Source organism: Aphelocoma coerulescens, chromosome 25 (assembly GCF_041296385.1).
Source record: "Aphelocoma coerulescens isolate FSJ_1873_10779 chromosome 25, UR_Acoe_1.0, whole genome shotgun sequence".
Lineage (NCBI taxonomy): Eukaryota > Metazoa > Chordata > Aves > Passeriformes > Corvidae > Aphelocoma > Aphelocoma coerulescens.
Window position 1 is genome coordinate 1,814,252 of NC_091038.1, and position 26,516 is coordinate 1,840,767.

Consider the following 26,516-nt stretch of genomic DNA (forward strand, 5'->3'; position numbering starts at 1 on the left):
CCCCCCCCCCGGTGGGCGCGGAAGGGGTGGAGATGGAGGGGGGGACACACCCAGAGCCCCCCCAGCTGCCCTGTCACCACCTGAGGGGGAGGAAAAAAACATCCCCAACCCCCCCTGGGGGGAGAACCGGGGCAGAAATGAGGAGGGGGAAACACCCCGAGCCGCCCCTGCCCGTCCCACCCGGTGCTCTCACTTTGGGGGGAGGTGAATAAATAAATAAAAATATATTAACACTGACATATAAAACCCGCTGTGAGCCTGGGGGTTGCCGGGGGTCCCTTCTCCCCACCCTGGAACATTTTTGGGCGGGGGGGTGGCCGGGGGAGGGGGGGCTGGTGGTCCTTTCTCTCCCTCTGGAACACTCGTGGGGGGCTCTGTCCCGTCTCTAATACTGGGGGGTCCTTCTCCCACCTTGGAGCATTTGAGGGGGGTCCCGGGGGGTCCCTTCCCCACCTTGACCCTCCCCCAACACCCCAACACTCAGTGGGGGGGGTCCCCGTCACACTTTTGGGGGGGGGGGACGACCCTGGCAGATTCAATCCCCCGTTGGGGTGGGGAGGGTCCCTTCTCCCACCCTGGACCATTTGGGGAGGGGTCCTGGTGGGGGGGTCCCTTTTTCCCGGTTTCCAGCCCGGGGTCGGGGGGTCGGGGGGGGGTCCCATCCCCGCTCAGCACTCGGGGGGGGCCCCGAAGGTGCGGCGGCAGTCGGAGGCTTTGGCGCTGGGGGGCTGCGCCCGGCGCCTCCGCAGCTCGTCCCGGCCCAGGGCCCCCCCGAGCTTCCCCAGCGCCGAGCAGTACCGGCGGTCGAAGGCGGCTGAGGAGGGGGGACAGAGAGGGGGTCGGCCCTGAACCCCCTGAGACCCCCAGTGTCCCCCCCCCCCCGTTGAAAGCTCCCCTGAACCCCCCACGCTTCCCCCCAGACCCCCGGGTGTTCCCCCCTTGGGCCCCCCCAACACCACCCAGGTGTCCCCCTGAGCCCCCCAGGAGCCCCCCCTGAGCTCCCCGTGCCCCCCCGAGCCCCCCAGGTGCCCCCTGAGCCCCCCATGTCCCCCCGAGCCCCCCAGGTGCCCCCTGAGCCCCCCATGTCCCCCCGAGCCCCCCAGTTGCCCCCTGAGCCCTCCATGCCCCCCTGAGCCCCCCAGGTGCCCCCCTGAGCTCCCCGTGCCCCCCTGAGCCCCCCAGGTGCCCCCTTGAGCCCCCCCATGTCTCCCTGAGCCCCCCCAGGTGCCCCCCGAGCCCCCCAGGTGCCCCCCTGAGCCCCCCGTGTCCCCCTGAGCCCTCCAGGTGCCCCCCGAGCCCCAGGTGCCCCCCGGAGCCCCCCAGGTGCCCCCCCATGTCCCCCCGAGCCCCCCAAGGTGCCCCCTGAGCCCCCCATGTTCCCCTGAGCCCCCCGTGCCTCCCTGAGCCCCCCAGGTGTCCCCCCGAGCCCCCCGTGTCCCCCTGAGCCCTCCAGGTGCCCCCTGAGCCCTCCGTGTCCCCCCCGAGCCCCCCATATCCCCCCCTGAGCCCCCCAGGTGCCCCTGAGCCCCCCAAGGTGCCCCCCGAGCCCCTCAGGTACCCCCGAGCCCTCCATGTCCCCCTGAGCCCCCCAGGTGCCCCCCCGAGCCCCAGGTGCCCCCCCGTGTCCCCCAGAGCCCCCCAAGGTGCCCCCTGAGCCCCCTGTGCCCCCCTGAGCTCCCCAGGTGCCCCCTTGAGCCCCCGTTTCCCCCTGAGCCCCCCAGGTGCCCCCCGAACCCCCCTGGTGCCCCCCAAGCCCCCCAGGTGCCCCCTGAGCCCCCCGTGCCCCCCCTCACCGATGTCCGTGTGCTCCCGGCCCAGCGCTGCCAGCGTCAGGAACAGCAGCTCCCGGTAGATGCTCCTGGAGGAGGAGCCGTCAGAGGATTTTGGGGGGATTTGGGGGGGATTCTGGGGGGTCTGTCCGTACCTGTGCAGGGTCCGGGGGGCTCCGGGCGCCGCGAGGGTCTCCAGGAAGAGCCCGATGGCTTTGTGGACCTCGTTGAGCCCCACGTGGCTCAGCAGGGCCTCGAGGAAGGTCAGCGAGAACGGGGCGGGCGGGGGGCCCCAGGGGTGCAGCCGCGGGGGGATGTTACCTGGGGGACCCCAAAGCGTGAGCCAGAGGGACCCCGAGGGGTCCCCGACCCCGCTCTTTGCTCTTGAGCCCCACTCCTTCCATCCCCTATCCCCATTCTCATATCCCAATCCCACATCCCCGTTCCCATATCCCAATCCCAAATCCCAATCCCATATCCCCAAACCCCCACTCCCATATCCCCAATCCCAAATCCCCATTGCCATATCCCAATCCCAGATCCCCATTCCCATATCCCATTGCCATATCTCCAATCCCGTATTCCCATCCCATACCCCCAATCCCACATCCCCATTCCCAAATCCCCATTGCCATATTCCAATCCCATATCCCAGTCCCATATTCCCATCCCATATCCCCAATCCCACATTCCCATTCCCAAATCCCCAATCCCATATGCCATTCCCAAATCCCCACTGCCATATCCCAATCCCACATCCCCATTCCCATATCCCAATCCCATATCCCCAATTCCACATCCCCGATCCCGTATCCCCATTCCCATATGCCATTCCCCTATCCCCAATCCCATATCCCCCATCCCACATCCCCATTCCCAAATCCCAATCCCCTATCCCCAATCCCATAGCCCCATTCCCATATCCCAATCCCATACCCCATTCCCATATCCCAATCCCATATCCCCATTCCCCTATCCCCAATCCCATACTCCCAATCCCAAATCCCCATTCCCATATCCCCATTCCCATATCCCAATCCCATACCCCCAATCCCAAATCCCCATTCCCATACCCCATTCCCATACCCCATCCCCATATCCCCACTCCCATATCCCAATCCCATATCCCAATCCCAAATCCCCATTCCCACACCCCCAATCCCAAATCCCCAATCCCATATCCCAATCCCATACCCCCATTCCCGTATCTCAATCCCCTATCCCCTTCCCCAATCCCCATTCCCATACCCCCAATCCCAAATCCCCAATCCCATACCCCAATCCCATACCCCCAATACCCAATCCCCATTCCCACACCCCCAATCCCCAATCCCATATCCCCATTCCCATATCCCAATCCCATACCCCATTCCCACATCCCAATCCCCAATCCCCAATCCCATACCCCCATTCCCACACCCCAATCCCCTATCCCCAATCCCCAATCCCCATTCCCATACCCCCATTCCCACACCCCAATCCCCAATCCCCAATCCCCATTCCCATACCCCCATTCCCACACCCCAATCCCCTATCCCCATTCCCATACCCCAATCCCATACCCCCATTCCCACATCCCAATCCCCAATCCCCAATCCCCAATCCCCAATCCCACACCCCCATTCCCACACCCCCAATCCCCAATCCCCAATCCCATATCCCCATTCCCCTATCCCCAATCCCCAATCCCCATTCCCATACCCCATTCCCACATCCCAATCCCCTATCCCCAATCCCCATTCCCATACCCCCATTCCCACACCCCAATCCCATACCCCATCCCCAATCCCCATTCCCATACCCCAATCCCATTCCCACATCCCAATCCCCTATCCCCAATCCCCAATCCCCATTCCCATACCCCATTCCCACATCCCAATCCCCTATCCCCAATCCCCATTCCCATACCCCCATTCCCATACCCCAATCCCATACCCCATCCCCAATCCCCATTCCCATACCCCCATTCCCACACCCCAATCCCCAATCCCCAATCCCCATTCCCACACCCCCATTCCCCACTCACTGTGCAGCCTCCAGAGCACGTAGAGTGGGGGGCAGCTCTCGGGGTCGGGGCTCAGCACATCCCACAGGAGCCGCACACGGACACGGGAGGGCTCGGGGGGCTGCAGCAACAGGGTGGGGGGTGCTCAGCACCAGGCAGGACCCCCCCCAAAAACCCCAAAACCCCTCACAGACCCCCCCCCCGGAGCCCCTCGTGGCCCCCTCCCACAGCCCACCTGGGGGTCGCGGGGCGCGTGCTGGGAGCCCAGCAGCAGCAGGGGGAGGTTGCTGGGCAGGGCCAGGCGCTGGAAGTACCACACGAGGTTCCAGAAGATGATGGGGTGGCTGTCCACGAGCTCGGGGCGCGCCAGCAGCTCCCCGCCCTCGTTCTCCACCAGGCTCTCCAGCTCCTTGCGCAGCACCAGCGGGCTCAGGTAGGCGAAGGCCACGCGCTCCCAGCGCCCCGGGGGCTGCCGAGGGGGGGGGGGGGACAGGAGTGGGACCCCCGAATTGCAGGGGTGGGGTGGGACACCCCCTGCCCAGCCCCGTAATGGCCCGGTAACCCCAAATCCTGGGGATGGGACACCCCCTGCCCAACCCCGTAATGGCCCTGTAACCCCAAATCCTGGGGATGGGACACCCCCTGCCCAACCCCATAATGGCCCGGTAACCCCAAATCCTAGGGATGGGACACCCCCTGCCCAACCCCATAATGGCCCGGTAACCCCAAATCCTAGGGATGGGACACCCCCTGCCTGGCCCTGTAATGGCCCGGTAACCCCAAATCCTGGGGATGGGGGGGCATGACACGCATGGGACCCCCAAATTACAGGGGTGGGACACCCCCTGCCCAGCCCCGTAATGTCCTGGTAACCCCAAATCCTGGGGATGGGACACCCCCTGCCCAACCCTGTAATGGCCCGGTAACCCCAAATCCTGGGGATGGGGGACCCCCTGCCCAACCCTGTAATGTCCTGGTAACCCCAAATCCTGGGGATGGGGGGATGACACGCATGGGACCCCCAAATTACAGGGGTGGGACACCCCCCTGCCACGCCCTGTAATGACCCAGTAACCCCAAATCCTGGGGATGGGAATAGGGGACAGGAGTGGGACCCCTGAATTACAGGGGTGGGACACCCCCTGACCAACCCTGTAATGGCCCAGTAACCCCAAATCCTGGGGATGGGGTGGGACACCCCCTGCCTGGCCCTGTAATGGCCTGGTAACCCCAAATCCTGGGGATGGGAGGGATACACGTGGGACCCCTGAATTACAGGGGTGGGACACCCCCTGCCCAACCCCGTAATGACCCGGTAACCCCAAATCCTGGGGATGGGACACCCCCTGCCCAACCCTGTAATGTCCTGGTAACCCCAAATCCTGGGGATGGGGGGGGATACACGTGGGACCCCTGAATTACAGGGGTGGGACACCCCCTGCCCAGCCCCGTAATGGCCCTGTAACCCCAAATCCTGGGGATGGGACACCCCCTGCCCAACCCTGTAATGGCCCGGTAACCCCAAATCCTGGGGATGGGCGGGGATACGCGTGGGACCCCTGAATTACACGGGTGGGACACCCCCTGCCCAACCCCGTAATGGCCCGGTAACCCCAAATCCTGGGGATGGGACACCCCCTGCCCAACCCCGTAATGGCCCTGTAACCCCAAATCCTAGGGATGGGGGGGGATACACATGGGACCCCCGAATTACAGGGGTGGGATGGGACACCCCCTGCCCAGCCCTGTAATGACCCAGTAACCCCAAATCCTGGGGATGGGACACCCCCTGCCCAGCCCTGTAATGACCCAGTAACCCCAAATCCTGGGGATGGGACACCCCCTGCCCAACCCTGTAATGTCGTGGTAACCCCAAATCCTGGGGATGGGGGGACGACACACGTGGGACCCCTGAATTACACGGGTGGGACACCCCCTGCCCAGCCCCGTAATGGCCCGGTAACCCCAAATGCTGGGGATGGGAATAGGGGACAGGAGTGGGACCCCTGAATTACAGGGGTGGGACACCCCCTGACCAACCCTGTAATGTCCTGGTAACCCCAAATCCTGGGGATGGGAGGTGGACGACACACGTGGGACCCCCAAATTACACGGGTGGGACACCCCCTGCCCAACCCTGTAATGGCCCGGTAACCCCAAATCCTGGGGATGGTGGGGGGACGACACACGTGGGACCCCCGAATTACACGGGTGGGACACCCCCTGCCCAACCCCGTAATGGTCCGGTAACCCCAAATCCTGGGAATGGGACACCCCCTGCCCAGCCCTGTAATGCCCTGAGACCTGGAAATGGGGGACACACACATGGGACCCCCAAACTGTGCCTGTGAGGGACCCCTTGCCCAGCCCAGACCCACCACAGCACCTTCAGGGACCCCCAGTAACCCCAAACCCCAGGCGGGACTCCCCCAACCCCAAATTACCGGGATGGGGGGGGATCCCCACTCCCCATTCCCAGCCCCCTCAGGGACACCCCCACCCAAAATCCCGGGTGAATCCCCGCTCCCCATTCCCAGTTTCCCCCCGGTCCCGGTGTCCCCCCGGTACCGGGGTGTCGGCGCAGCCGTTGCACAGCTCGGGGGTCTCGTCCAGCTCGAGGCAGCGCCGGCGGTCGCTGAGCACCGGCCCCTCTGGGGAGGGGGGCACCGGGCCGGCCCTGGGGGGGCTGCGGGACAGATGGGGGGGGTCACGGGAATGGGGGGCACTGGGGGAGGTTTGGGGTTCCCCAGAGGATGGATGGAAGGGGGGGGGGGATGGTGGGGAGCAAAGAGAGGTGTCGGGGACACCTCGGGGACATCGGGGGGGTCAGGAGGACATCGGGGTGTCCCCGCAGAGCATGGGGGTCCCTGGGGCTGTCTGGGAGGGGCGGGGGGGGGGTCCCACCTGGGGGGCCGTCGGAAGTCGCGGATCTCGATGCTCAGGAAGGGCACGAAGGAGCGGCAGCAGAAGGGGCAGGAGGTGTTGAGGTTGGAATCGTCCGAGGTCCAGCCGGCCATGAGCTCCTCGTCGAACACGAGCCCGGCACAGCCCGGGCAGCGCGAGCAGCTGGACAGCAGCACCTGGGGGGCACCGGTCACTGCGGCCTGAGCTGGGCTCTGCCCCCCAAAATGGGCTCTGTCCCCCCCCTCTCTCACCTCCAGGGCGGGGGGCTCTGTCCCCGCTGTCCCATCCGAGCAGGGCTCCGTGGATTTGGGGCCCCCGGTGCTGCCCCCCGAGGCATCGGACAGGTCCAGTTCGCTGCCCAGGGACACGGAGCTCTGGTGGAGGGGAGGGGGGACACGGGGTCAGGGAGGACGGCTGGGGGGACAGAGGGACACGCAGTGACCCACGGGGACGCGCGCTGGCACACGGACCCCCGGTACCTCTGAGGCCGTGGACTCGGGGCGCTCCCGGGGCCGCAGCAGGGTCTCGGCGGGGCTGCGGCGTGAGGTGGGGTCCCCATCCCGCTGCTCCGAGCCCCGGCGCGCCCCGGGCTCCCGGGGGGGCTCTGTGGGGCGCGGGGGGGGCCGCTTCCCGGGGGACAGCAGCTGCTGCAGCTTGGCCGCCAGCCCCCGGCGTGGGGTCACCCCCCCGGGACCCCCCCCGGGACCCCCGGCCGGCCCCTCGTCCCCGCCGCTCTCGTCCGTGGCGATGTCCGAGAGGCTCCCGTCGGCCGAGCCGGGGGGGACCCGCGGGCGGGGGGGCGGCAGGGGGGGCGTCACGGGGAGTAAGGGGGGCTCCCCCGGCCCCATCCGCGTCCCCCCCTCGCCCCGGGGGAAACTGAGGCTGCCGCTCTTGACCAGCCGCGGGGTCGGGGCCGGGTCCCGCAGGCTCCGGCCCGCCCAGGTGGTCTGGCGCTGCAGGGGGGGGCGGGGGGCCGGGGGAGGCTGGTCACCTGTGGGGGACAGAGGGGTCAGTGCCAGCAGCCCCCCAACGCCCACAAGTGGGGAGGGACAAGGGGGGGTCGGTGCCAGCAGCCCCTCATCGCTCCCATCCGTGGGGGGGCTCAGTCACAGGGGGAACAAGGGGGTGTCAATGGGGCTGACAAGGCCCCCCCCTCCCCCCAGTGACCCCCATAAACACCCCCCCACCCCAGGGGGGTTCAGCCCCTTGCAAGAGGGGACGGGGGAGAGTCAATGGGGTCCCCCCCCCCAGCCCCTTGACTCGGAGGGGCTTGAGAGGGGACAAGGGAGGTGTGAGTGGGGTGACAACGTTCCCCCCGCCCCGTTCCCCCCGTGCCCCTCACCCGGGGGGTCTCCGGCGGCGCTCCGGCGTTCCCGCTGCCGCAGGGGCTGCCGGAACTGCGCCGCCCCCAGCACCACATTCCGGAGCTTGGCCCAGCGCAGCCGCCCCCCCTGAGTCCCCGCCGGCCACTTGCTCTCCAGCACCGCCTGCCAGAGGGACACGGGGTGGTCAGGGGTGGCCAGGGGTGGCCAGGGGAACCCCCAGGACCGCTGGCCAGCGCGTCCCCCTCGGGGTCACCTTGTTGTAGTAGCCGTAGGTGACGGTGTTGGGGACGATGCCGGCGCGTTTCATCTCGAGCAGGACGCGCACGGACAGCACGGGCTCCCCGTACTGCCCGCAGAGCTGCATCAGGATGCGGTAACACACCTGGGGGGGCAGCGCCACGTCAGCCTGGGGCACCCCCGGCCACGACCCCCACCCTCAGAATCCCCCAGTTATCCAGGTGGGAAAGAGCTCCAGGATCACCGAGTCCAACTTGGGTCTGATCCCCACCCGGTCACCCAGACCAATGTCCAGTCCTTCCTTGGACACCTCCAGGGATGGGGACTCCAACCCTCCCTGGGCAGCCCCTCCCAAGGCCTGGCCACTCTTTCCAGGAGGGATTTTCCCAAATATCCACCCTGAGCCTCCCCTGGCACAGCTCGAGGCCGTTCCCTCTTGTCCTGGCCCCCGTTCCCCAGGATCAGATCCCAAATCTCCCCCCAGCTGCACTCAGGAAAAGCCAGAAGGTCCCCCCTGAGCCTCCTTTTCTCCAGGCTGAGCCCCTCCAGCTCCCTCAGGAGTTCTCCAGACCCTTCTCCTGCCACTCCAGCCCCTTCCCCTTCTCCAGACACGCTCCAGCCCCTCCAAGTCCCTCCTGCCCTGAGAACTGGACACAGCACTGGACATTCCCCTCAGCAGCCGCCCCTTGGACACCTCCGGGCTCGGTGACTCCAGCACTCCCCATTCCAGCACCAGATCCCCTTTTCCAGGAGGATCTGGAGCAGGAGCTGACCCACCTCGTCGGGCAGCACCACCTTGTGCTGCTCCATCTTGCGCAGGACGTCGTAGGCGAGCTGCAGCGCGCGGAGCTTGGCGGGGGCGGCGCGCACGTGGGTGGGCAGGTACAGGAACCAGAGCCCGTAGCAGTGCCCCAGCAGGCACCGTGCCCACAGCTCGGGCACCGCCGACGACTTCTGGGCCACCCGCTGGGCCACCTTCATCTCCTGGGAACACCGAGGGAGACTCAGGGAAGAGCAGCTGAGCCCCTCGGTGCCGCGTCCAGGCGGGCACCTGGACAGGTGTCAGATCTAAGGGGACATCTGTCCAGGTGTTGTGCCATCTAGGCACCTGGCCTGGTGTCACAGCTCACAGGGATACCCTGTCCAAGTGTCCTCCTCCCACATGGGCACCTGAGCAGGTGTCCCAGCTCAGGTGCTGTCCCTCACCTGCTTGGTGCGCCGTGGGGCGGGGCTGCTCGGGGCGCTGCTCCGGGCCTGGCACAGCTGTGCCACCAGCGGGTCCCGGGGAGGCTCCAGCAGCTCCGGGCGCAGCGTGGGGAACCCATCATACCTGGGGGAGGGAGCACAGGTGAGGGGCGTTCGGGGAGGGGAAGATGCAGGGCTGGGGCACGGGGGGTCTCACCTGTACCGGGCAGGGGGTTCAGCCCCGTCCGGCCCCGCCGGCTGCTCCGGGGGGGTGATGAACACCGTGTGCTCCCCGCCCCGGGGGTCATCCAGCTCCATCAGGGGCGTGTCCTCGGGCTTCTCCAGGTCCACCTGCACCTGCAGAGGGGCGATGGGGTCACCGGGAGCACGGCGGGGACACGCGGAGGGGACGCAGGGACGCACCTTGTCCACGCAGGTGTCGAAGAACTCGAGGCAGGGCTCGCGGTCGCTGGCGAAGGAGCAGTCCTCGATGAACTGCGTGAAGAGCTGCGTGCGCAGCAGCTGCCCGTAGAAGCGCTGGTACGCCCGCTCCCGGGAGCGCAGGAACCCTGCCGGACACGGGGATGGGGTCAGTGGGATGGGGTGGGACGTGGTGAGGTGGGATGGGACAGAGGGGGACAGGAGGGGATCGATGGGGTGGGGTGGGGTGGGATGGGACGGGACGGGACGGGACGGGATGGGGACAAGGATAGGATGGGGATGGGATGGGATGGGATGGGATGGGATGGGATGGGATGGGATGGGATGGGATGGGATGGGATGGGGACAAGGATAGGATGGGGATGGGATGGGATGGGATGGGATGGGATGGGATGGGATGGGATGGGATGGGATGGGATGGGATGGGATGGGATGGGATGGGATGGGATGGGGTGGGGTGGGGTGGGATGGAATGGGATGGGATGGGATGGGGTGGGGACAAGGATAGGATGGGGATGGGACGGGATGGGATGGGATGGGATGGGATGGGATGGGATGGGATGGGATGGGATGGGATGGGGACAAGGATAGGATGGGGATGGGATGGGATGGGACGGGACGGGACGGGACGGGACGGGACGGGACGGGACGGGACGGGATGGGATGGGATGGGATGGGATGGGATGGGATGGGGACAAGGATAGGATGGGAATGGGATGGGATGGGACGGGACGGGACGGGACGGGATGGGATGGGACGGGACGGGATGGGGACAAGACGAGATGGAACTGGACGGCTGGGATGGGTCACGCCTCACTGGGACACCCCAGGCAAGTTCCCTCCCTCATCCCACCCCTTCCCCGCGCACCCTGCAGCGCGAAGAGGCTCCCGGCGTCGCGGCCGGCCGGGGCGGGCGCGGGCGCGATGGGGCGCAGGAAGGAGCGGTACCCGCGCAGGGCGCAGGCCATGAAGCGCAGGAAGGCCGCCCGCGCCTCCAGCTCCAGCTGCGCCCGGCGCGCGCCCGCGGCCTCCGCGTCGCTCAGCACCAGCTCCGGCGGCTCCTCCTCGCCCGGCGCGCTCAGCACTGCGGGGACACAACGCGGGGGTGGGGGGACGGCGTCGGCACCGGGGACGCGCGGACGGGATGAGTCCCGCGGCTGGAGAGCCCCGGGGTGGGGCCAGTTGGCCGTGGGATGGTCGGGAAGCGATGCCCAGGGAATGAGGGAATGAGGGCACGGCTCTGATTCTGTCTGGGAAAGGTTCCCAGGCATGAGGGGGATTTCAGGGTGTCCTTTGACCCTGGTGGGTCCCTCCCAATTTGGGCTATTTTGTGACTCTGTAACGGCAGAGGTGGGGGATGTGGTGACCCCCAGACCCTCCGGACCCCTTCAGGACACCCCCAGGACCCCCACTCACGCTCGTCCAGCTGCTGGGACAGGCTGTGCAGCGAGGCCAGCAGCACCTTGCAGGGCCGGCGGGGCAGCACGCGGGGCGACAGCAGCTTCCGCTCCTCGCTCCTGGGGACACAGGCACGAGGGCAGGGCGGGACCCCCTGGCACCCCCCGGGACCCCAGCACGGCCCACCCGCCCCCAGCCCTGGGGACACTCACTGGAAAATGGTGTTGGTGTCCAGGTCGACGAAGATGACGTCGCGGGGGGGCTCGTAGAGGTCGAAGTAGCTGGAGTGGATGCCTACAATGAAGGGCACGGGGGCACACAGCACGTCAGCCAGCGCCAGCGGGCACAGCGGGATGTAGGGGCACTGCCAGCGCAGGGGGAAGATCATCTGGGGACAGGATGAGGGTGGTCAGCGCCGCGGGGCCCCCGCCAGGTGGGATGGGGGGGGCCCGGCGCCGCGGGATGGGGTCTCTGGAGCTGTGGGACCGGGATCACCGATGCCACGGGACCAGGATTCCCAGTCCTGTGGGATCGGGGTCCTCGGCACAACAGGTCCCCAGCACCACAAAACGGGGATCCCCAGCACCGTGGAATGGAGATCTGCAGCAGGGCAGGTCCCCAGCACGGTGGGATCAGTGTTCCCAACACCGCAGGACAGTGATCCAGAGTGCTGGGGGACCAGGATCCCCAGCAGGGCAGGTCCCCAGCACGGTGGGATCAGTGTTCCCAACACCGCAGGACAGTGATCCCGAGTGCTGTGGGACCAGGATCCCCAGCACGGTGAGATCAGTGTTCCCAACACCGCAGGACAGTGATCCTGAGTGCTGTGGGACCAGGATCCCCAGCATCACTGTGGGACCAGGATCCCCAGCACGGCGGGTCCCCAGCACAGTGGGATCAGTGTTCCCAACACCACAGGACAGTGATCCCGAGTGCTGTGGGTGCCACAGGTCCCCAGCGCTGCTGTGGGACCAGGATCCCCAGCAGGGCAGGTCCCCAGCACGGTGGGATCAGCGTTCCCAACACCGCAGGACAGTGATCCTGAGTGCTGTGGGACCAGGATCCCCAGCAGGGCAGGTCCCCAGCACGGTGGGATCAGTGTTCCCAACACCACAGGACAGCGATCCCGAGTGCTGGGGGACCAGGATCCCCAGCAGGGCAGGTCCCCAGCACGGTGGGATCAGTGTTCCCAACACCGCAGGACAGTGATCCTGAGTGCTGTGGGACCAGGATCCCCAGCACGGCGGGTCCCCAGCACGGTGGGATCAGTGTTCCCAACACCGCAGGACAGCGATCCCGAGTGCTGTGGGTGCCACAGGTCCCCAGCGCCGCTGTGGGACCAGGATCCCCAGCACGGCGGGTCCCCAGCACGGTGGGATCAGTGTTCCCAACACCACAGGACAGCGATCCCGAGTGCTGTGGGTGCCACAGGTCCCCAGCGCCGCTGTGGGACCAGGATCCCCAGCACGGCGGGTGCCCAGCCCCGCGCCGCCGCGGCGTCCCCTGCGGTCACTCACCGCCACCAGGGCTTCTCCCACGCTGGTCAGCACATCGGGCCGCAGGGAGTGGATGAGCAGCTTCTGCTCGGTCAGGACGGCCACCAGCAGCGCCACGGCGTTGTCGGGGCCCAGGTTCTGCAGCAGCGTCAGGAAACTGGCCCCGCTGCGGGCAGGGACACGGCCTGGTCACCCACGGCCCCTCCCCACCCGTCCCCCCGCACCCCCCGGCACCCTCCAGCCCTACCTGAGCGGCAGCGGGGAGGACACGGGCCGGCAGAGCAGCAGGCTGTCATACGGGGACATCTGCAGGGACACGGACACGTGCTGGGGGACACGGGGACGCGCCGGGGTCACCACGAGTCCCTCCCCGGGTGACTGACCTGCACCAGGATCCGCGGGCGCTGCGGGGACGGGAAGGGCACGTTGTGCATGAAGTGGGAGATGTGCCTGCGGGCGGAGCGGCCCCGTCAGCGGAGGGGTCACCGCGGCCCCTCGCCCCCCCCGGGACCCCCCTTCTCCGCGCTCACGTCTCCAGGGGCAGCACGTGGGGGCCCGAGATGGAGTAGCGGTAGATGAACATGAGGAACTTGCGGAAGACGTCGAAGAAGGGCCAGTGGGACAGGACGCAGATGCTCTTGCGGGTGTGCAGGGATCGCCCGGGCACCGGCCGCCGGTCCACCACGCTGAGCAGCCCCAGGCGCAGCGCCTGCGCCTCCGACAGCCGCTCCCGCGGGAACGCCTCGTGGAACTGGATGGCGGCGCCGTAGACCTGCGGGGAGCGGCCGTCAGGGCACCCCGGGCACGGGGATCCACGGGCATTCCCCCGGTCCCACAGCACCGGGGATGTGGGGACCCAAACCCTCCTGTGACAGTGGGGATCCCCACCCCACATCCCCCCCCCCACCGAGCCCCCTGTGCTGCCGTGCCTTGTCCCCCGAGGCGCCGGTGAGGACGAAGGTGGAGAAGACGGGCAGGGGGTACTTGGTGCCCGCGGGCCAGCTCTCGATGGTGGCCCCCATGGGCAGGCAGAACACGGGCACCGACTCGGGCAGAGGGAAGGACTCGCTGTCCTGCTCGGGGTAGCGGCTCAGCAGCCCTGCACGGACACACGGACGCCCGGACACGTGGACACGCGGACACATGGATGCCCGCCAGGTCATCTTCCCCACCCCGAGGTAGAGGAGGCAGCCAGGCGAGTGCCCACAGCTCCACAAAACCACCCCCCAAAACTTCCCCCCAACAGGAAACCCGATTGCCCCCCCTCCCCAGCAGAAGACCCCATTGTCACCCCCCCACTCCTCCCAGTAAAGGGACCCCGCTGTCCCCCCCTCCCCAGTAAGTGACTCTTAGCAAAGACTCCTGGCCTGTCAAGGTCTCCCCAGGGGTGATGAGGCAGCCCCCACCCTGTGCTCCCCAAACCCCCCTGAGGATACCCAGGGGCTCCTGCACCTCCCCCAAATCAGCCCCGCGCCGGCTGGGGGAGGTTAATTAACACGGAAAATACTTTAAAAATTAATAATGACAATAAACAACTCCAGCTCCCCTCAGGAGGGCCCAGAACCCCCACCCTGAGGTCCCCACCTGCCTCGTAGACCAGCGTGTTGCCCTTGGCCACGGCGATCTTGTAGCACAGGAACAACGCGGGGCCCCACTGCAAGGAGGGACCGGGGTTTTGGGGGGGTCAGCAGGGGCTGGGCAGCACCGGGGGGGGCGAGAGGGACCCCCCCAAACCCACCATGCTGGTGTTGAGGTTCTTGTCCACGCGGCAGAAGGTGTGGGGGGTGCTCTCGCCCTTGCTGGGCATCACCAGGCAGATGTCGGTGACCCCCAGCGTGTGGTGGCCGGGGGGCTCGGCCGCGCGCCGGAACGTCAGGAACGTGCGCTGGTGGCCCGGGGACCCCGAGGCCAGGTTGGCCGAGCGGCTGTAGGGGGTCGTGTCCAGGATCTGGTAGCCCGGCTTCGGGCGGTCCTTGCCCTCATAGTGCACCCTGAGGGGGGAGAAGGGTGAGGGGAACCCCAGGAGCTGCTGCGGTCCCACAGCAGGATCCCGGAATGAGCCAGGTTGGGAAAGAGCTCCGGGATCACCAAATCCGAGCTGTGACCGATCCCCACCCGGTCACCCAGACCAACGTCCAGCCCTTCCTTGGACAGTTCCAGGGATGGGGACTCCAAACCTCTCTGGGCAGCCCCTCCCAAGGCCTGGCCGCCCTTTCCAGGAGGAAATTCCTCCTCACATCCAACCTGAGGCTGTGGACTCGAGTCCAGTGCCCAGCACAGGGACAATCCCTGCCCTGCTCCTGTGCCCACACTGGTACAATCCCAGTGCCACTGGCCTCTTGCCTGCCTGGGCACACCTGGGCTCGTGTCCAGCCGCTGCCACCAGCACCTTCCGGTCCTTTCCCAGCTTCCCAAACTTCCCCCAGCCTGGAGCATCCCACGGAGCTGTTGTGACCCAGAGAAGGACTCGGGTCCCCCCCTCACTCACCCCAGCTCGATCAGGGGGGGTTTGTCCCGCCCGCGTTTGTAGCACAGGAACATCTGGGGGTTGTTGAGCAGCCCCGCGTTGAGGTCCACGGGGTGGCCCGACGTGGTGGTCTCGATGCAGGTGAAGCCCTGCGGCACCTCCTCGCCCTGCGAGCGGATGATCACGGCCACGTCCGTGATGGGCTCCCCGGGCCGCGCCGGCCGCGGCTGCTGCTCCTCCTCCAGCGCCCGCGACGCCTCCGCCAGCCCGGCCACCACGAAGTAATCCACGAGCTGGGGGGGCTTCTCGTCCGACATGGCTGTCACAGCATCTGCGGGGACACGGGCGATGCCACCACCCCCGCCGCTGCCCCCGGCCCCGGCCCCGCCGCTGCCCCGGGAGACGGGAAGGGAGGAGGTTTCCGGTCACGCCGCGGGACACGGGGACCCCCCGAACCTTCCAGCCACCCCCCGCCAGCACGGGGAGGTCCCCTCGGCAGTGCCCGGAGCAAGGACCTCCACCCTGAGGCACCCCCGGGTTGGGAGCTGCGCCCCTGCTTTGGGGACCCGGTCCCTTCCTGTGCCCCCTCCTCGTGCCCCGCGCCCCCGCTCCTCAGAAGAACATCCCGTCCCCAAAGTCCCCCACCCCCCGTTCCCAGAGCCCCCCTCTCAGTGTCCCCAGACCCCCTCCCCGTCCCCAGCACCCCTGGCTTGCCCACGGGGGGGTCCCTGGAGCCTCCGGAGCCGGAGAACGGGGGGGAGCAGGAAAGGGGAAGGAAGCGGGCGCCAGGCCCTGAACGCCCACGTCAGCCCGGCCCCCCCACACCGGGGGGGCCAAACAGCCCCGACCCCAACCCGGACACCCCTGGCAGGGCCACGGGGGTGGCACCGTGACCCCAGGAGGGTACCCCCGGCTATGGAGGTCACAGCCTCTGGATCGGGGGGGTCACAACCCCCTGGGAACAGTGACAGCCCCTCAGACGGGGCGGCCAGACCCCCCTGGGGGGGACAGTGACAGCTGCTGGCTGGGGGGGGGGTCACATCCTGCGGAGAGCCTGGGAGGGTCCCCCATCCCCCTGTCCCCCCCCGATGACCCCTCCAGAGGATCCTCTGTCCCCGTGTCCCTCCGAGTGACGCCTCCGGAGGCCCCCCCGGTCCCCATGTCCGCCCCCCCCCCGGCGGGGTCCCCATCTCCGTGTCCTCCCCGGTGACTCCCCCACACCGGCCCCACAGGCCGCACAGGCGGCCCGGGTCCTGCCCCCGGCCTCGCAGGCCCCATTCCCGGCCCCGCAGCCCCCGCAGCCCCGCGGGACCCCCAGCCCGGCCCTCCCGGGGCCTCCTCCCCGGTACCTGCGGGCCGGACCGGGCCGGGCCGGGCCGGGGCCGCGTCTTTGGGCTCCGCTGGGCCGCGACCGCGCGCGCCCGCCCGGCCCCGCCGCCCGCGACAGCGCCCCCTGCCGGCGCGGAGGACTCGCGGTACCCTCCAGGGTACATCACCCCCAACCCCCCCCCCCGACCCCCAAAATCCCCCCAGGACCCTCCAGATCCTCAGAATCCCTCCCAGATCCCATAGGAGCTGCCAGGGCCACCACCCAGAGACCCTCTCCGACCCTCCCCAGGAAAATCAAGGAGCCCCCTCCCAAGGAACATGGGGGACCCCATTCCCCCCCCCCAGCAAGAACCCATTGCCTCCCCAGTAAGAAACCCCTTCCCCCCCCCCCAAAAAATGGTCCCATTAAGGACCCCCTTATTCCCTCCCCACTAAGTGACCCCCAGCCCCAACAGGGCTGGGGGGGGGGGGAGCTGGAGCAGCTGAACCCCCCCCCCCTTGTAACCCCCCCCAAAATCAACCACGCGCCGGCGGGGGCATTTAATTAACATAGAATATATTTTAAAAAATAATAATAATAATAAATCACTCTGGCTCCCTCCGGGGGGGGCCCAGGGCCCCCCACCCGCGGACGGGGCCCCCCCCTCCCCCCCGTGCTCCCCCGGGGCGGGGGGTGGGGGCAATTTGGGGGAGGGGGGGGCAAAGTTACAAGTGCTTTCTACACGTCCCCGGCAGCTGGGTAATTTGGGGGGGTGGAGGGGGGGCTGGGGGTACATATTGGGGGGGGGGAAGCGGGATTTCTCCTTAAACATGATGATTAGCCGGAAAAATGATAAAGTAAAGGCAGAAGCGGCCCCCTCCCCCCTCCCCCGCCCCCCCCCCCGGGGGTCTCTACCTACGGGGTTATGTACAGCCAGCCCGGGGGGGCCGGGACCCCCTCACCGGGGTTTGGGGGCTGGGGGTGCTTGGATTGCACCCCCCCCTCCCCAATTTTCCCAGGGTTTTCCCAGGAGAACAGTGCCTGGTCGGGTCTGGGGGTGGGAATTAGGGGAGGGGCTCTGGGTGGAACCCCCCAGGCTTGGTGTTGGGGGGGGGGGAATGGGGTGCCTGGATTGTCTCCCCCTCCCCAATTTTCCTGGCTCTGAGGCGGCCCTGGGGTTTTTTGGGGAGAACAGGGACCGGCAGTGGGGGCTGGGGGGTGGGAACTTGGGGGCCGGGGGGGGGGTCGTGGTGCTGGGGACCCCCTCCCCAGCCTCGCTGGAGTGGGATGGAGCAGGAGGAGCCCTTGACAGCTGCAGCTGGAACCGCCTCCCCACTTTTCCCAGGATTTTCCCGGGATAACAGTGACTGGTGGGGCCGAGGGGCAGTCCCGGAGTGGGAATTGGGGGGAGGGGTCGTGGCGGCGGGACCCCCCCCGGGCTCGCTGGAAGCAGTCAGAGCCCTTGACAGCAACAGCCTGGAGGGTCCATAGGGCCGGCAGCGCCCGGCTGGAGCCCCCTGCCCGCTTTTCCCAGGGTTTTCCCGGGAGAACAGCGACCGCTGGGGTCTGGAGGCAGGAATTGGGGAGGGGGGGGGTCACGGTGCCGGGCCCCCCCGGGGCTCGCTGGGAGCAGTCACAGCCCTGCCCAGCCAGGTTCGGGGTGCCCGCACAGCAGCCCGTGCCCGCTTTTCCCGGCGTTTTCCCGGGGTTGTCCCGGCGTTTTCAGCGGGAGCGCAGCAGGCGGCGGGGCCGGGGGGCGGGGATGGCGGCGGGGGGGGGCGCGGGGCCGGGGCCCCCCCCGGGCTCACTGCAGGCGGTCGGAGCGGAAGGAGTCCTCGACGGCGGGGTCGGTGAGCAGCGCGCAGGGGTCGCTCAGCATGCTCAGCCCGTCCAGCGTCAGCGGCTCGATGCGCAGCTCCTCCTCCAGCCCCCCCAGACCCCCCAGAGACCCCCCCTCCACCTCGAAGCCCGGCACCCCCGCCAGCGCCGTGGCGATCTCCTTCGACAGCCCGGGGGGGGAGTCGCCTGTGGGGAAGGGTAGGGGGGGGACACGGGGGGTCAGCACGACCCCGCAGAGACCCCAGGCCAAACTCCCCCCCGAGGCACCGCTCCAAGCCCCCCACCCCACCTCTTGTGATGCCCCCCAGGATCCCCCACACAGCCCCCAGCCCAGCCACATTGTGCCACCCTGTGCCCCCCTCCCCGAGCTCCCAGCCCGGCCACCCGCCCGTGACACCCCACGGACCCCCTGTGACACCCAGCTCCCCTCTCAGAGCCCCCAGCCCCCCCCCAGAAGACCCCAGGGACCCCCACCTGTGAAGATGATGTTGGGGATGGGGCCGTGGCGGCTGCAGTTGCTCAGGTTTGGGCGGTTCAGGCCTGGGGGGTCGTAGCCCCCCTCGCTCGGGGGGTAACTCAGGGCCCCCAACTCCTCGGGGAACCCTCCGCTGTTCCCAGGGGGGCTCTCCCCGATCCCGAACTGCTCCAGCTGCGGAGAAGGACACATTAGGAGTGACCCCACAAAGGGTCCCCTGTCCCCATCTCCCCGCTGGTGACCCACCCAGACGATCTCCAGACCCCATGGAGGGTCCCCTGACCCTATGTCCACCCCCCAGGTGACCCTCTTGAACTCAGGGTCCTCATCCCCACGTCCCCCCCCAGCGACCCCACTAGAGAGGTCCCCATCCCCACGCCCCCACTCACGCTGCCCAGGCCGAAGTCGCTGGGGGGCTGTGCCAGGGGCTGCCCCAGGGCGGTGCCGGGGGGGTACGGGGGGTTGTAGGGGCGCGGGGGGGGGCGCGGGGGCCCGCGGCGGGGGCTGGGAGCCCAGCAGCATTCCCGGCTGGCCGTAGGGGTACGGCGGCAGCCGCTGGTCCGCCGGCAGCTTGCTGGTGTCCAGGGGGACGCCCTGCAGAGACAACGGGGAGGGGGGGGGGGGTCAGTGCCAGCCCCCCGAGCGTGGGGGGCTTCCCCCGGCCCCCCCGGCACCGGCGGCGGGAGCTGTCCTTGAGACCCCCGAAATCAGCCACGGCTGCACCCGGACCCAGGGCGGGCCGGGGTCCCCTCTGAGGGGAGGGGGGGGGCTGGGAGGGACACCGGGGATCCCCCCCACTGGCCCTGAGCACGCAGGGGGGCCCGTGGGGGGGGTGGGGGCGAGGGGGGGGCCCTGGGGTGTGGGTGAGATGAGGATGGAAACGAGACGAGAAAGTGAAAGGGAGGAGGAGGAGGAGGAGAGGGAAGTTGAGGTCAAACAGGACAAAGAGGAGGATGAGGACAAAGAAGAGGAGGATGAAGACGAGGAAGAGGACGAAGAAGAGGTTGAAGATGATGGCAGGGAGGACAAGGATGGGGAAGAGGAGAAAGAAGGAAGAACAGGACAAAGAGGAAGTAAAGGAGAAGGAGAAAGAGGAGGATGAGCAAGAGGATAAGGAGCAAGGGGACAAGGAAGTGGAAGAGGAGGAGTGTGGGGACAACACAGAGGATGAGGAGGAGGAGAAGGAAGACGAAAGGAGGAAGGCGACGAGGATGAGGAAGAGAACGAGGAACAGGGGATGAGGAAGAGAAGGGGGACGAGGAAGAGGCCGAGGAAGAGGAGGCGGAGGCGGCGGCGCTGGAGCGTGGGGACGATGCGTACCTGGGTGATGGAGGACAATGTGGGTGACATTGTTGGTGAGAACTGTTTGGGGTGCTGCCGTCTGCAGTCGCCGGCCACGGGCAGGGACAGGGGGCTGAGCGGGACCCGCCGGCGCGGCGAGGTGGCCGCGAAGGAGCCCCCCAGCCCCGAGGGCAGGCTGGGGTTGCTGGGCGAGGACTGGAGGGGCTGGCTCCGGGGGGACGTGGGCAGCGAGGGGTTGGAGAGCGAGGAGGACAGGGAGGAAGGCAGGGACTGGTTGGAGAGAGAGGAGGGGATGGAGGAGCTGCTGTGGGAGGACTGGAGCGAGGGGTTGCTGAGGGAGGCCTGGAGCGAGGGGCTGCGCAGGGAGGCCTGGAGGTTGGGATTGCTCAGGGAGGACTGCAGGGACGGGTTACTCAGGGAGCTCTGCAGAGGTGAGGGGAGTCCTGTGGGGACAAAAACAGAGAGCACCGTTACCCCCCGGCACGGCCCCACGCCCCGGGAAGGCCCGGACGGGGCTCCCAGGGGGATGGAGGGGGATGGAGCGACCAAAACGATGGAGACGGACACAGGGACGGACACACACCCCGGGCAGGGGGACAGCGGCGTGAGGGGGGGCACCGGGGCTCCTCCCAGACCCCTGCGAGGCCCCTGACGCCGTCAGACCCCAGGGAATGAGAGCCGGGCTCCCCCCAGGCCCCCACAGGGCCATTGGACCCCACAGAGCAGGAGGGCAACAGGGTGGGGAGCTGGGCTCCCCCCCACACCCACGGCACCCCCAAATCCATCGGACCCCATCCCCACCCCGCTCCCAGACTGCCGAGCCTCCATCCCAGACTGGGATTCCTGCCGATTGCTGCCACAGCTGCCCTGGGACACCTGGGGGACGTCTTTGTGTCCCCCCACGCTGGCCAGGGGGTCCCCATCTTTTCTGGACACTGGCCAGGGGCTCTCTGTGTCCCCCACAGCAGTTCCCAGCCTCGGGATCGTCTCTGGCCTCCCCGTGTGCCCCCGGTGCGGGGAGGGGTCCCGGCTCACCTGGGGGGTCGTAGCCCAGCCCGACGCCGCCGGTGCCGCTGATGCCCAGGTGGGTCATGGTGGTGGCCAGGTTGGAGGTGCTGCTGCCCCCGCTCAGGGGGGGGTACGGGGCCTCCTCGGGGTCCAGAGGGGTGGGCAGGGGGGATGGGAAGTGCAGCGTGGTCAGGTCAGGCAGGGACCCGCCCGTGTTGAGGGCCGAGGGCATGAGGGGCACGTTGGCAGGTTGATCCGGGGATGGGAATATGCTGGGGGAGGGGGGAGAGACAGGATCAGGGCAGGAACGGGGCTGCCTCCCCCAGCAGCCCCTCCCCAGTGTCCCCCACTGTCCTCCTGCCCAGCTCCAGCCCCTCCCCAGTACCCACCCGCTCCCAAACATCCCCCATCCCCAGCAACCCTTTCCCCTATCTCCAGCCCCTCCCCGGGATCCCCCTCCCCATCCCAGCCCCTGCCGGCACTCACTGGATTCCCGGGACCTCGCAGGAGCGGGGCCGGGCCGAGGAGGAAGAGAGCTGTGGGATCAAAGTACAGGAATGAGGCCAGGCCAGGCCACGGGGGTGGGGGACAGCAAGGGGGGAACACGGGGAGACACAGAGGGGGGGAGACACAGGGGGACATCCCCACATCCCCACCCACCTTCTTGGTGTCCCAGGGCTTCAGCGAGTGCTTGTTGTCGTCGAAGTTCTCTTCGATGGGAGGCACTTGGAAAAGAAACACTGAGAACAGGGACAGGGGTCAGTGGGATGAGGGGGACACAGAGGGGGGGGGACACCAGAGCCCCCCACTGCAGAGAGGACCTGGGGACGCAGGTGGGGGCCAGTCTCACCTTTGCTGTCCGAGTCTCCATCCAGGAAACCTGTGGGGGAGCAGGAGGGTCAGGGGAGCACGAAGGGGAGGGGGCTACACTGGGACCCCTCCCCAGAGCCGCCGAGGGGTGCAGGGGGTGGGGGGAGCTCACCGGTGCGGCGGCCAGGGGGGGGCCCAGCCTGCGAGGGGCCCAGGTAGGCGTCCTGGGGCGCGGGGTTCATCACGCTCGTGTGCAGCGCCGAGTCGGAATTCGTCCTGCAAACGGGAAGAGCTGCACGGATCCGGGCCCGGCCCGAGCCCCCCTGCCCCAGCCCCATCCCCTTCTGCCATTCCTGCGGCCCCTCCCCACTGGGGTCCCTCTCTCTGTGCCCCCAGACCGGCTCTGGTCCCGTCTTCTCCTCCACCCTCAGCGTGGGGGGACAATAGGACCCCCTGGAACCCCCCTGGGGACCCTTTAGGGGCTGGGGGCAGCCGGTGTGTTCCCAGTGAGCTGTTCTGAGGCGGAGGAGGCAGGGGAGGGCTGGGACAAGGCTGCCAGGGCGAGTGACAAAGAGGGACATTGTTCAGCTGCGGCACAGGGGAGGACAGGGACCCCTCCAGTGGGAGGCCCTAAGGGGGAGTTGGGGGCCACCTTCTCCCCAAGGGGGTCCCGGGGCCTCTTCAGGGGTCTCCAGGGCCACCTCCTCCCCAGGGGTCCCAAGGAACGGCTGGAGCTTGGCTTGGGGACAGGGATAAAACACGATCAAACAATCCATTACCTGTTGAGAGCCGAGGGCAGCCGGAATAAATGTCCTTTTTCCATCGGGAAATTGCTCCAGGGCATGGTCCTGCGGAGGGAGGAAGTGGGATTAGGAGAGGCAAGGGGATGGGGGACGAGGAGCCATGGAGGAGGCAGGACACCCCTCAGTGACCCATGACCTCCCTCCCTGCCATGGGACGGGATGGGGACAGGGACGTGGCCGTCACACGGGGACAGAGCCACTCCAGGCACAGAGCTGGAGCCTGTGCCGGGGCCTCTTCCATTCCCAAACCTCCGGGATGGGAACAGGCACTGGGGATGCAGGGAAAGCAGGGGATTACCTCCTCCAGCTGGGCTCGGGCGGAGGTGACAGGTAGGTGGGTCCGTAGGGAGAGCTGTCGATGTGGGGGACACGTTAAGGGCCACACGGAGAGCCGGGGGCTCCCGAATAATCCCGAGGGGAGGGCGGGAGCGCCGGGACGGCGCTGGGGACACGGGACAAAGGATATCTGCCGGACGTAGCGGCGCAGGGGGGACATCATCCGGCGCGGGTCCCGCTGGACGCGCTCCACCAGCCCGTGGTGCCGCGTGCTCCGCGTGGAATCCAGCGGCGACGGACCCTGCGGAGAAGGGGAGGTGATTCCACCCGGGAAGGGGGCTCAGGAGCAGCTCCCCCTCGAGTCCCAGAACTGGGAGCGGGTGAAGGGATTAGGGAACACCCCCTCGTCCCCATCCATCCCCAAGCCGGCTCCTCTCAGCCCCCCCCTGCCGCCGGTTCCCCGCCCCAGACACTGCCAGCCCCCCGATCCTGCTGGGGATCACCTGGAATTCGGGAACGCCGGTGCCGATCTGGTTGACGTTGGGCAGGGAGCCGCTGTAGAAGGGCCCCCGGCTGTGGGCCAGCCGCAGCTTCTGCGCCTGCAGCTGAGGGGACACACGGGGACACGGGGAGGGGGACATGTCAGGGGGGCCTTGGGGGATCCAGGGCCCCTCAAACTGCTCCTCACAGCCCCGTGGGACACCCACGCTCTCCTTCCCGCACAGCATCGCTCCCCACATTGGATCTGTGGATCCATCGGATCGCCTCCCCACTCCAGAGACCCCTTCCTGCATCCACGGGCGCTCCAGAGCAGGATGGATGAGGGTCAGGAACGCGTAGCGGGGATCCACGTTCCGCATTCCCGGAGGAGAGCCTGAGCCCGGCAGCCCCCGCGTTCCCCCCGTCCCGGACAGGCTCCAGGATCAGCCCATCCCCACGGATCCGCAGGGATTTTCCAGCGGGCACCTCGTCCACGCCAAGGCCATCCTGGAGATTCCAGCCTGGAGCGGGACTCAAGGCCGGGGGAAGGAGTCACAGCAAAGCGCAGCGGGAGATAAGGGGATCCCAGGAAAACACCACCGGGAGAGCCGGGATCCCGCAGTCCCCCGGGCAGGGGCCTCATCCCGGCATCCCGGAAAAGGAACGGCCCCCACCACCCCTCCAGCACCGGGGGCTGGCCCAATTCCCCCCTCTGGCATCCTGATGGAGAAGAGTTTCCCTGATCAAACCCGCAGGGAGGAAGGGCTTCCCCATTCCAATCCACAGGGAAGGAGGGTTTCCCTGATCCCGACCCACCCAAACCCCCTTTCCCTTCGGAGCTGGAGGTCCCTGAGTAGATCCAAGAGCTGTTGCTCCTCAGCGCCTGGAGAAATCTCAGGGGGAGAGAAGCTGAAGCCCAAAAAGCAGCTGAGAAATGGGAAACACCAAATTCCTGAGCTTAAAACCGTAGAAATCCAGATCCAGAAGGAAAAACGAGGAAAACAACCCAAAAACCAGGAGATTTAGGCAGCAGCTGGTGGGATTAGTGCCCGGAGCTGCGCTGGGGCTTAAGGTCTTGGGATTGCGCTCCGAGCTCCGAGCCAGGATCCCTGCGGGAGCCCGGAATCCGAGAGCAGCTCAGAAACAGCCAGGAAAAACTCCAGGAATCGCGGAGCAAAGCTCGGGGGGCTGCGGATCCCACACGCGGGGAACAGATCCCGGAGGAATCAGCAGGGATTAGGGAAGGAATTCCCAGAGGAAGCATCCCAGGAAGGGATTAGGGAATGAATTCCCAGAGGAATGGTTCCAGGCAGGGATCAGGACAGTCCCGCTGCCCCGGCTGCACATTAACCAGCTGTTTGCTCTGCAAACAGGGCCGGAGGCTCCGGCCCATTCCCAAAATCCCCGGGGATGGAAGCACGGCAGAAGCCCATTCCCCAACTCTCCAGGGATGCTCCACCCCATTCCTAAACTCCCCAGGAACGGACAGAAAGCTCCAGCCCATTCCCGAACTCTCCAAGGATGTCCCTGTCACCGTGCCGGTGACATCCCAGATGCCGGCTCCCCGCAAATTTGGGGCTCTCCTACCGAAAAATTCCCGGTTTTTAAAGCTCTACTGGATTTTCCCTGGATCTTCCCAGCGACAGAGCTGTCCCCATCCCCTGGGAGGGCTTCTCCCCGGATTCCACACTCCGTGTCCTCGCTCATCCACCCCTGCAGTTTTGCCGGGAAGCACCAAATTCCACCAAAACCCGGCATCACGGACACGAAATTCCCATCGGTTTCGCGGGGCAGCTCCTGAGCAGCCCCTCCCGATGCTTCCCCTGCCTGGGAAAGCACATCTGGAGCATTCCCGGCCTTCCCGATACCCCAGGATCCCTCCGAGCCGCCCTCGGAAGCAGCACTCGCCCTTCCCGGAGCTGCTGAGGGGGAGTTATCCCAGATCCCATCCCAGATCCCACGCCAGGATCAGCTCCCAGGATCCTTTCCCAGGCTCCAGACGAGCTCAGGCTGAGCATCAACCAGGATGAAGCATCCGCCGGATCCCGCAGAATCCGGGAAGGATCCCGAGGGTCCCCGGGGGACAGGGACAGAGCCCGGAGCCTCACGGAGGGGGACGCGGGGTGGCACCCGAGGGATCAGGGATCCTTTTCCCACCCCAACTCCGGGAGCTGCGCTTGGAAGCGCCGCCGGCACGCGGGACACGCCGGGATCCACCGGGAGCCCCCCCTGGACTCCTCTAACCCCCTCCCCAAAATCTTCACAGCCCCCTCCAACTCTTCGCATTCCCCCCCCCCCCAAAAAATCCTTCAGAACCCCTCTGGACCCTTCTACCCCCAAACCAAATTCTTCGGAGCACCCCTCGACCCCTCTAACTCCCCCTCCCCAACACCTTCACAGCCTCCCTAGGCCCCTCTAACCCCCTCCCCAAATTCTTCACAGGCCCCCCCCCCCCCACCCCTCACGACCCCGGCAGCCCCTCCACAACCTCGCCCCCTCCCCCCGTCCCCTCACGACCCCTCAAATCACGGCCCCCGCCAGCTCCTCAAGAACCCCCCTGAGCCCCTCACGATTCCCCCGGCTCCCCCCACCCCCTCAGCCCCGGTCCCCCGCAGCCCCTCACGGCCCCTCCGCCCCGGCCCCCCCCCGCCCCGCGGCGCATCCGGCGCGGCGGCCCGTCCTCACCCGTGTGGAGCAGATCTCCATCATGACCTCCTCGAAGGCCGCGGTCTCCTCCGCCTGCCGCTGCTTCTGCAGTGCGATCTTCTCGCTAAACTTGCGCGGGTTGGACGCACCGGCTCCGGCCGAGGGTCCCGCGCCGGGCCCGGGCCCGGCCCCCGCGCCCGCCGCCGCCATCTTCCCCGCTCCGCCGCTCCGCCGCCGCCGCCGCGCGCGTGGCACGCCGGGATCTGTAGTTCGGCGGGCAGCGCCAACAACGGGGTGTGCGGAGCGCTTGGACTACAACTCCCACCGGTCTGTCCGGGCGC

General features: G+C 67.7%; 2 protein-coding genes across 3 annotated transcripts; both read right to left on the reverse strand.

Moving 5' to 3' along the window:
* Nucleotides 1-12: 12 nt before the first annotated feature.
* On the reverse strand, nucleotides 13-16,633 carry DENND4B (DENN domain containing 4B). Of its 2 annotated transcripts, XM_068995422.1 has the most exons (27): nucleotides 16,577-16,633; nucleotides 15,249-15,558; nucleotides 14,499-14,751; nucleotides 14,345-14,414; nucleotides 13,690-13,859; nucleotides 13,291-13,532; nucleotides 13,144-13,210; nucleotides 13,008-13,066; nucleotides 12,782-12,926; nucleotides 11,477-11,652; nucleotides 11,283-11,383; nucleotides 10,735-10,950; nucleotides 9,849-9,994; nucleotides 9,643-9,782; nucleotides 9,447-9,570; nucleotides 9,018-9,224; nucleotides 8,257-8,385; nucleotides 8,021-8,165; nucleotides 7,158-7,669; nucleotides 6,930-7,052; nucleotides 6,679-6,854; nucleotides 6,343-6,460; nucleotides 4,010-4,243; nucleotides 3,796-3,895; nucleotides 1,925-2,090; nucleotides 1,794-1,858; nucleotides 13-814 (listed from the first exon to the last, which is right to left on the reverse strand). In XM_068995422.1, exons 2-27 carry the CDS (start codon nucleotides 15,542-15,544, stop codon nucleotides 669-671), a joined length of 4,326 nt encoding a protein of 1,441 aa, XP_068851523.1. In that variant the 5' UTR covers nucleotides 15,545-15,558; nucleotides 16,577-16,633; the 3' UTR covers nucleotides 13-668. The 2 variants fall into 2 exon arrangements, with proteins under 2 accessions (XP_068851523.1, XP_068851522.1); XM_068995421.1 differs by having other exon boundaries at nucleotides 9,643-9,994.
* An 813-nt stretch (nucleotides 16,634-17,446) lies between these two features.
* Nucleotides 17,447-26,398, reverse strand: CRTC2 (CREB regulated transcription coactivator 2). The gene is given in 15 exon segments (XM_068995458.1): nucleotides 17,447-18,561; nucleotides 18,850-19,024; nucleotides 19,240-19,332; nucleotides 19,334-19,444; nucleotides 20,171-20,595; nucleotides 21,188-21,432; nucleotides 21,647-21,696; nucleotides 21,821-21,900; nucleotides 22,011-22,040; nucleotides 22,143-22,246; nucleotides 22,750-22,818; nucleotides 23,072-23,131; nucleotides 23,238-23,350; nucleotides 23,553-23,654; nucleotides 26,215-26,398. Coding segments are annotated over 15 exon segments (2,049 nt in total). The 5' UTR covers nucleotides 26,386-26,398; the 3' UTR covers nucleotides 17,447-18,340.
* Between the last annotated feature and the right edge of the window lie 118 nt (nucleotides 26,399-26,516).

Coding starts and splice junctions, on each gene's coding strand:
- DENND4B (XM_068995421.1), bottom strand. CDS start 15,544: ATGTCGGACGAGAAGCCCCCCCAGCTCGTGGATTACTTCGTGGTGGCC. Junction 7,053..7,157: donor CCGAGTCCACGGCCTCAGAG/GTACCGGGGGTC, acceptor CCCCTCCACCAG/AGCTCCGTGTCCCTGGGCAG. Junction 3,896..4,009: donor ACGCGCCCCGCGACCCCCAG/GTGGGCTGTGGG, acceptor CTGTTGCTGCAG/CCCCCCGAGCCCTCCCGTGT.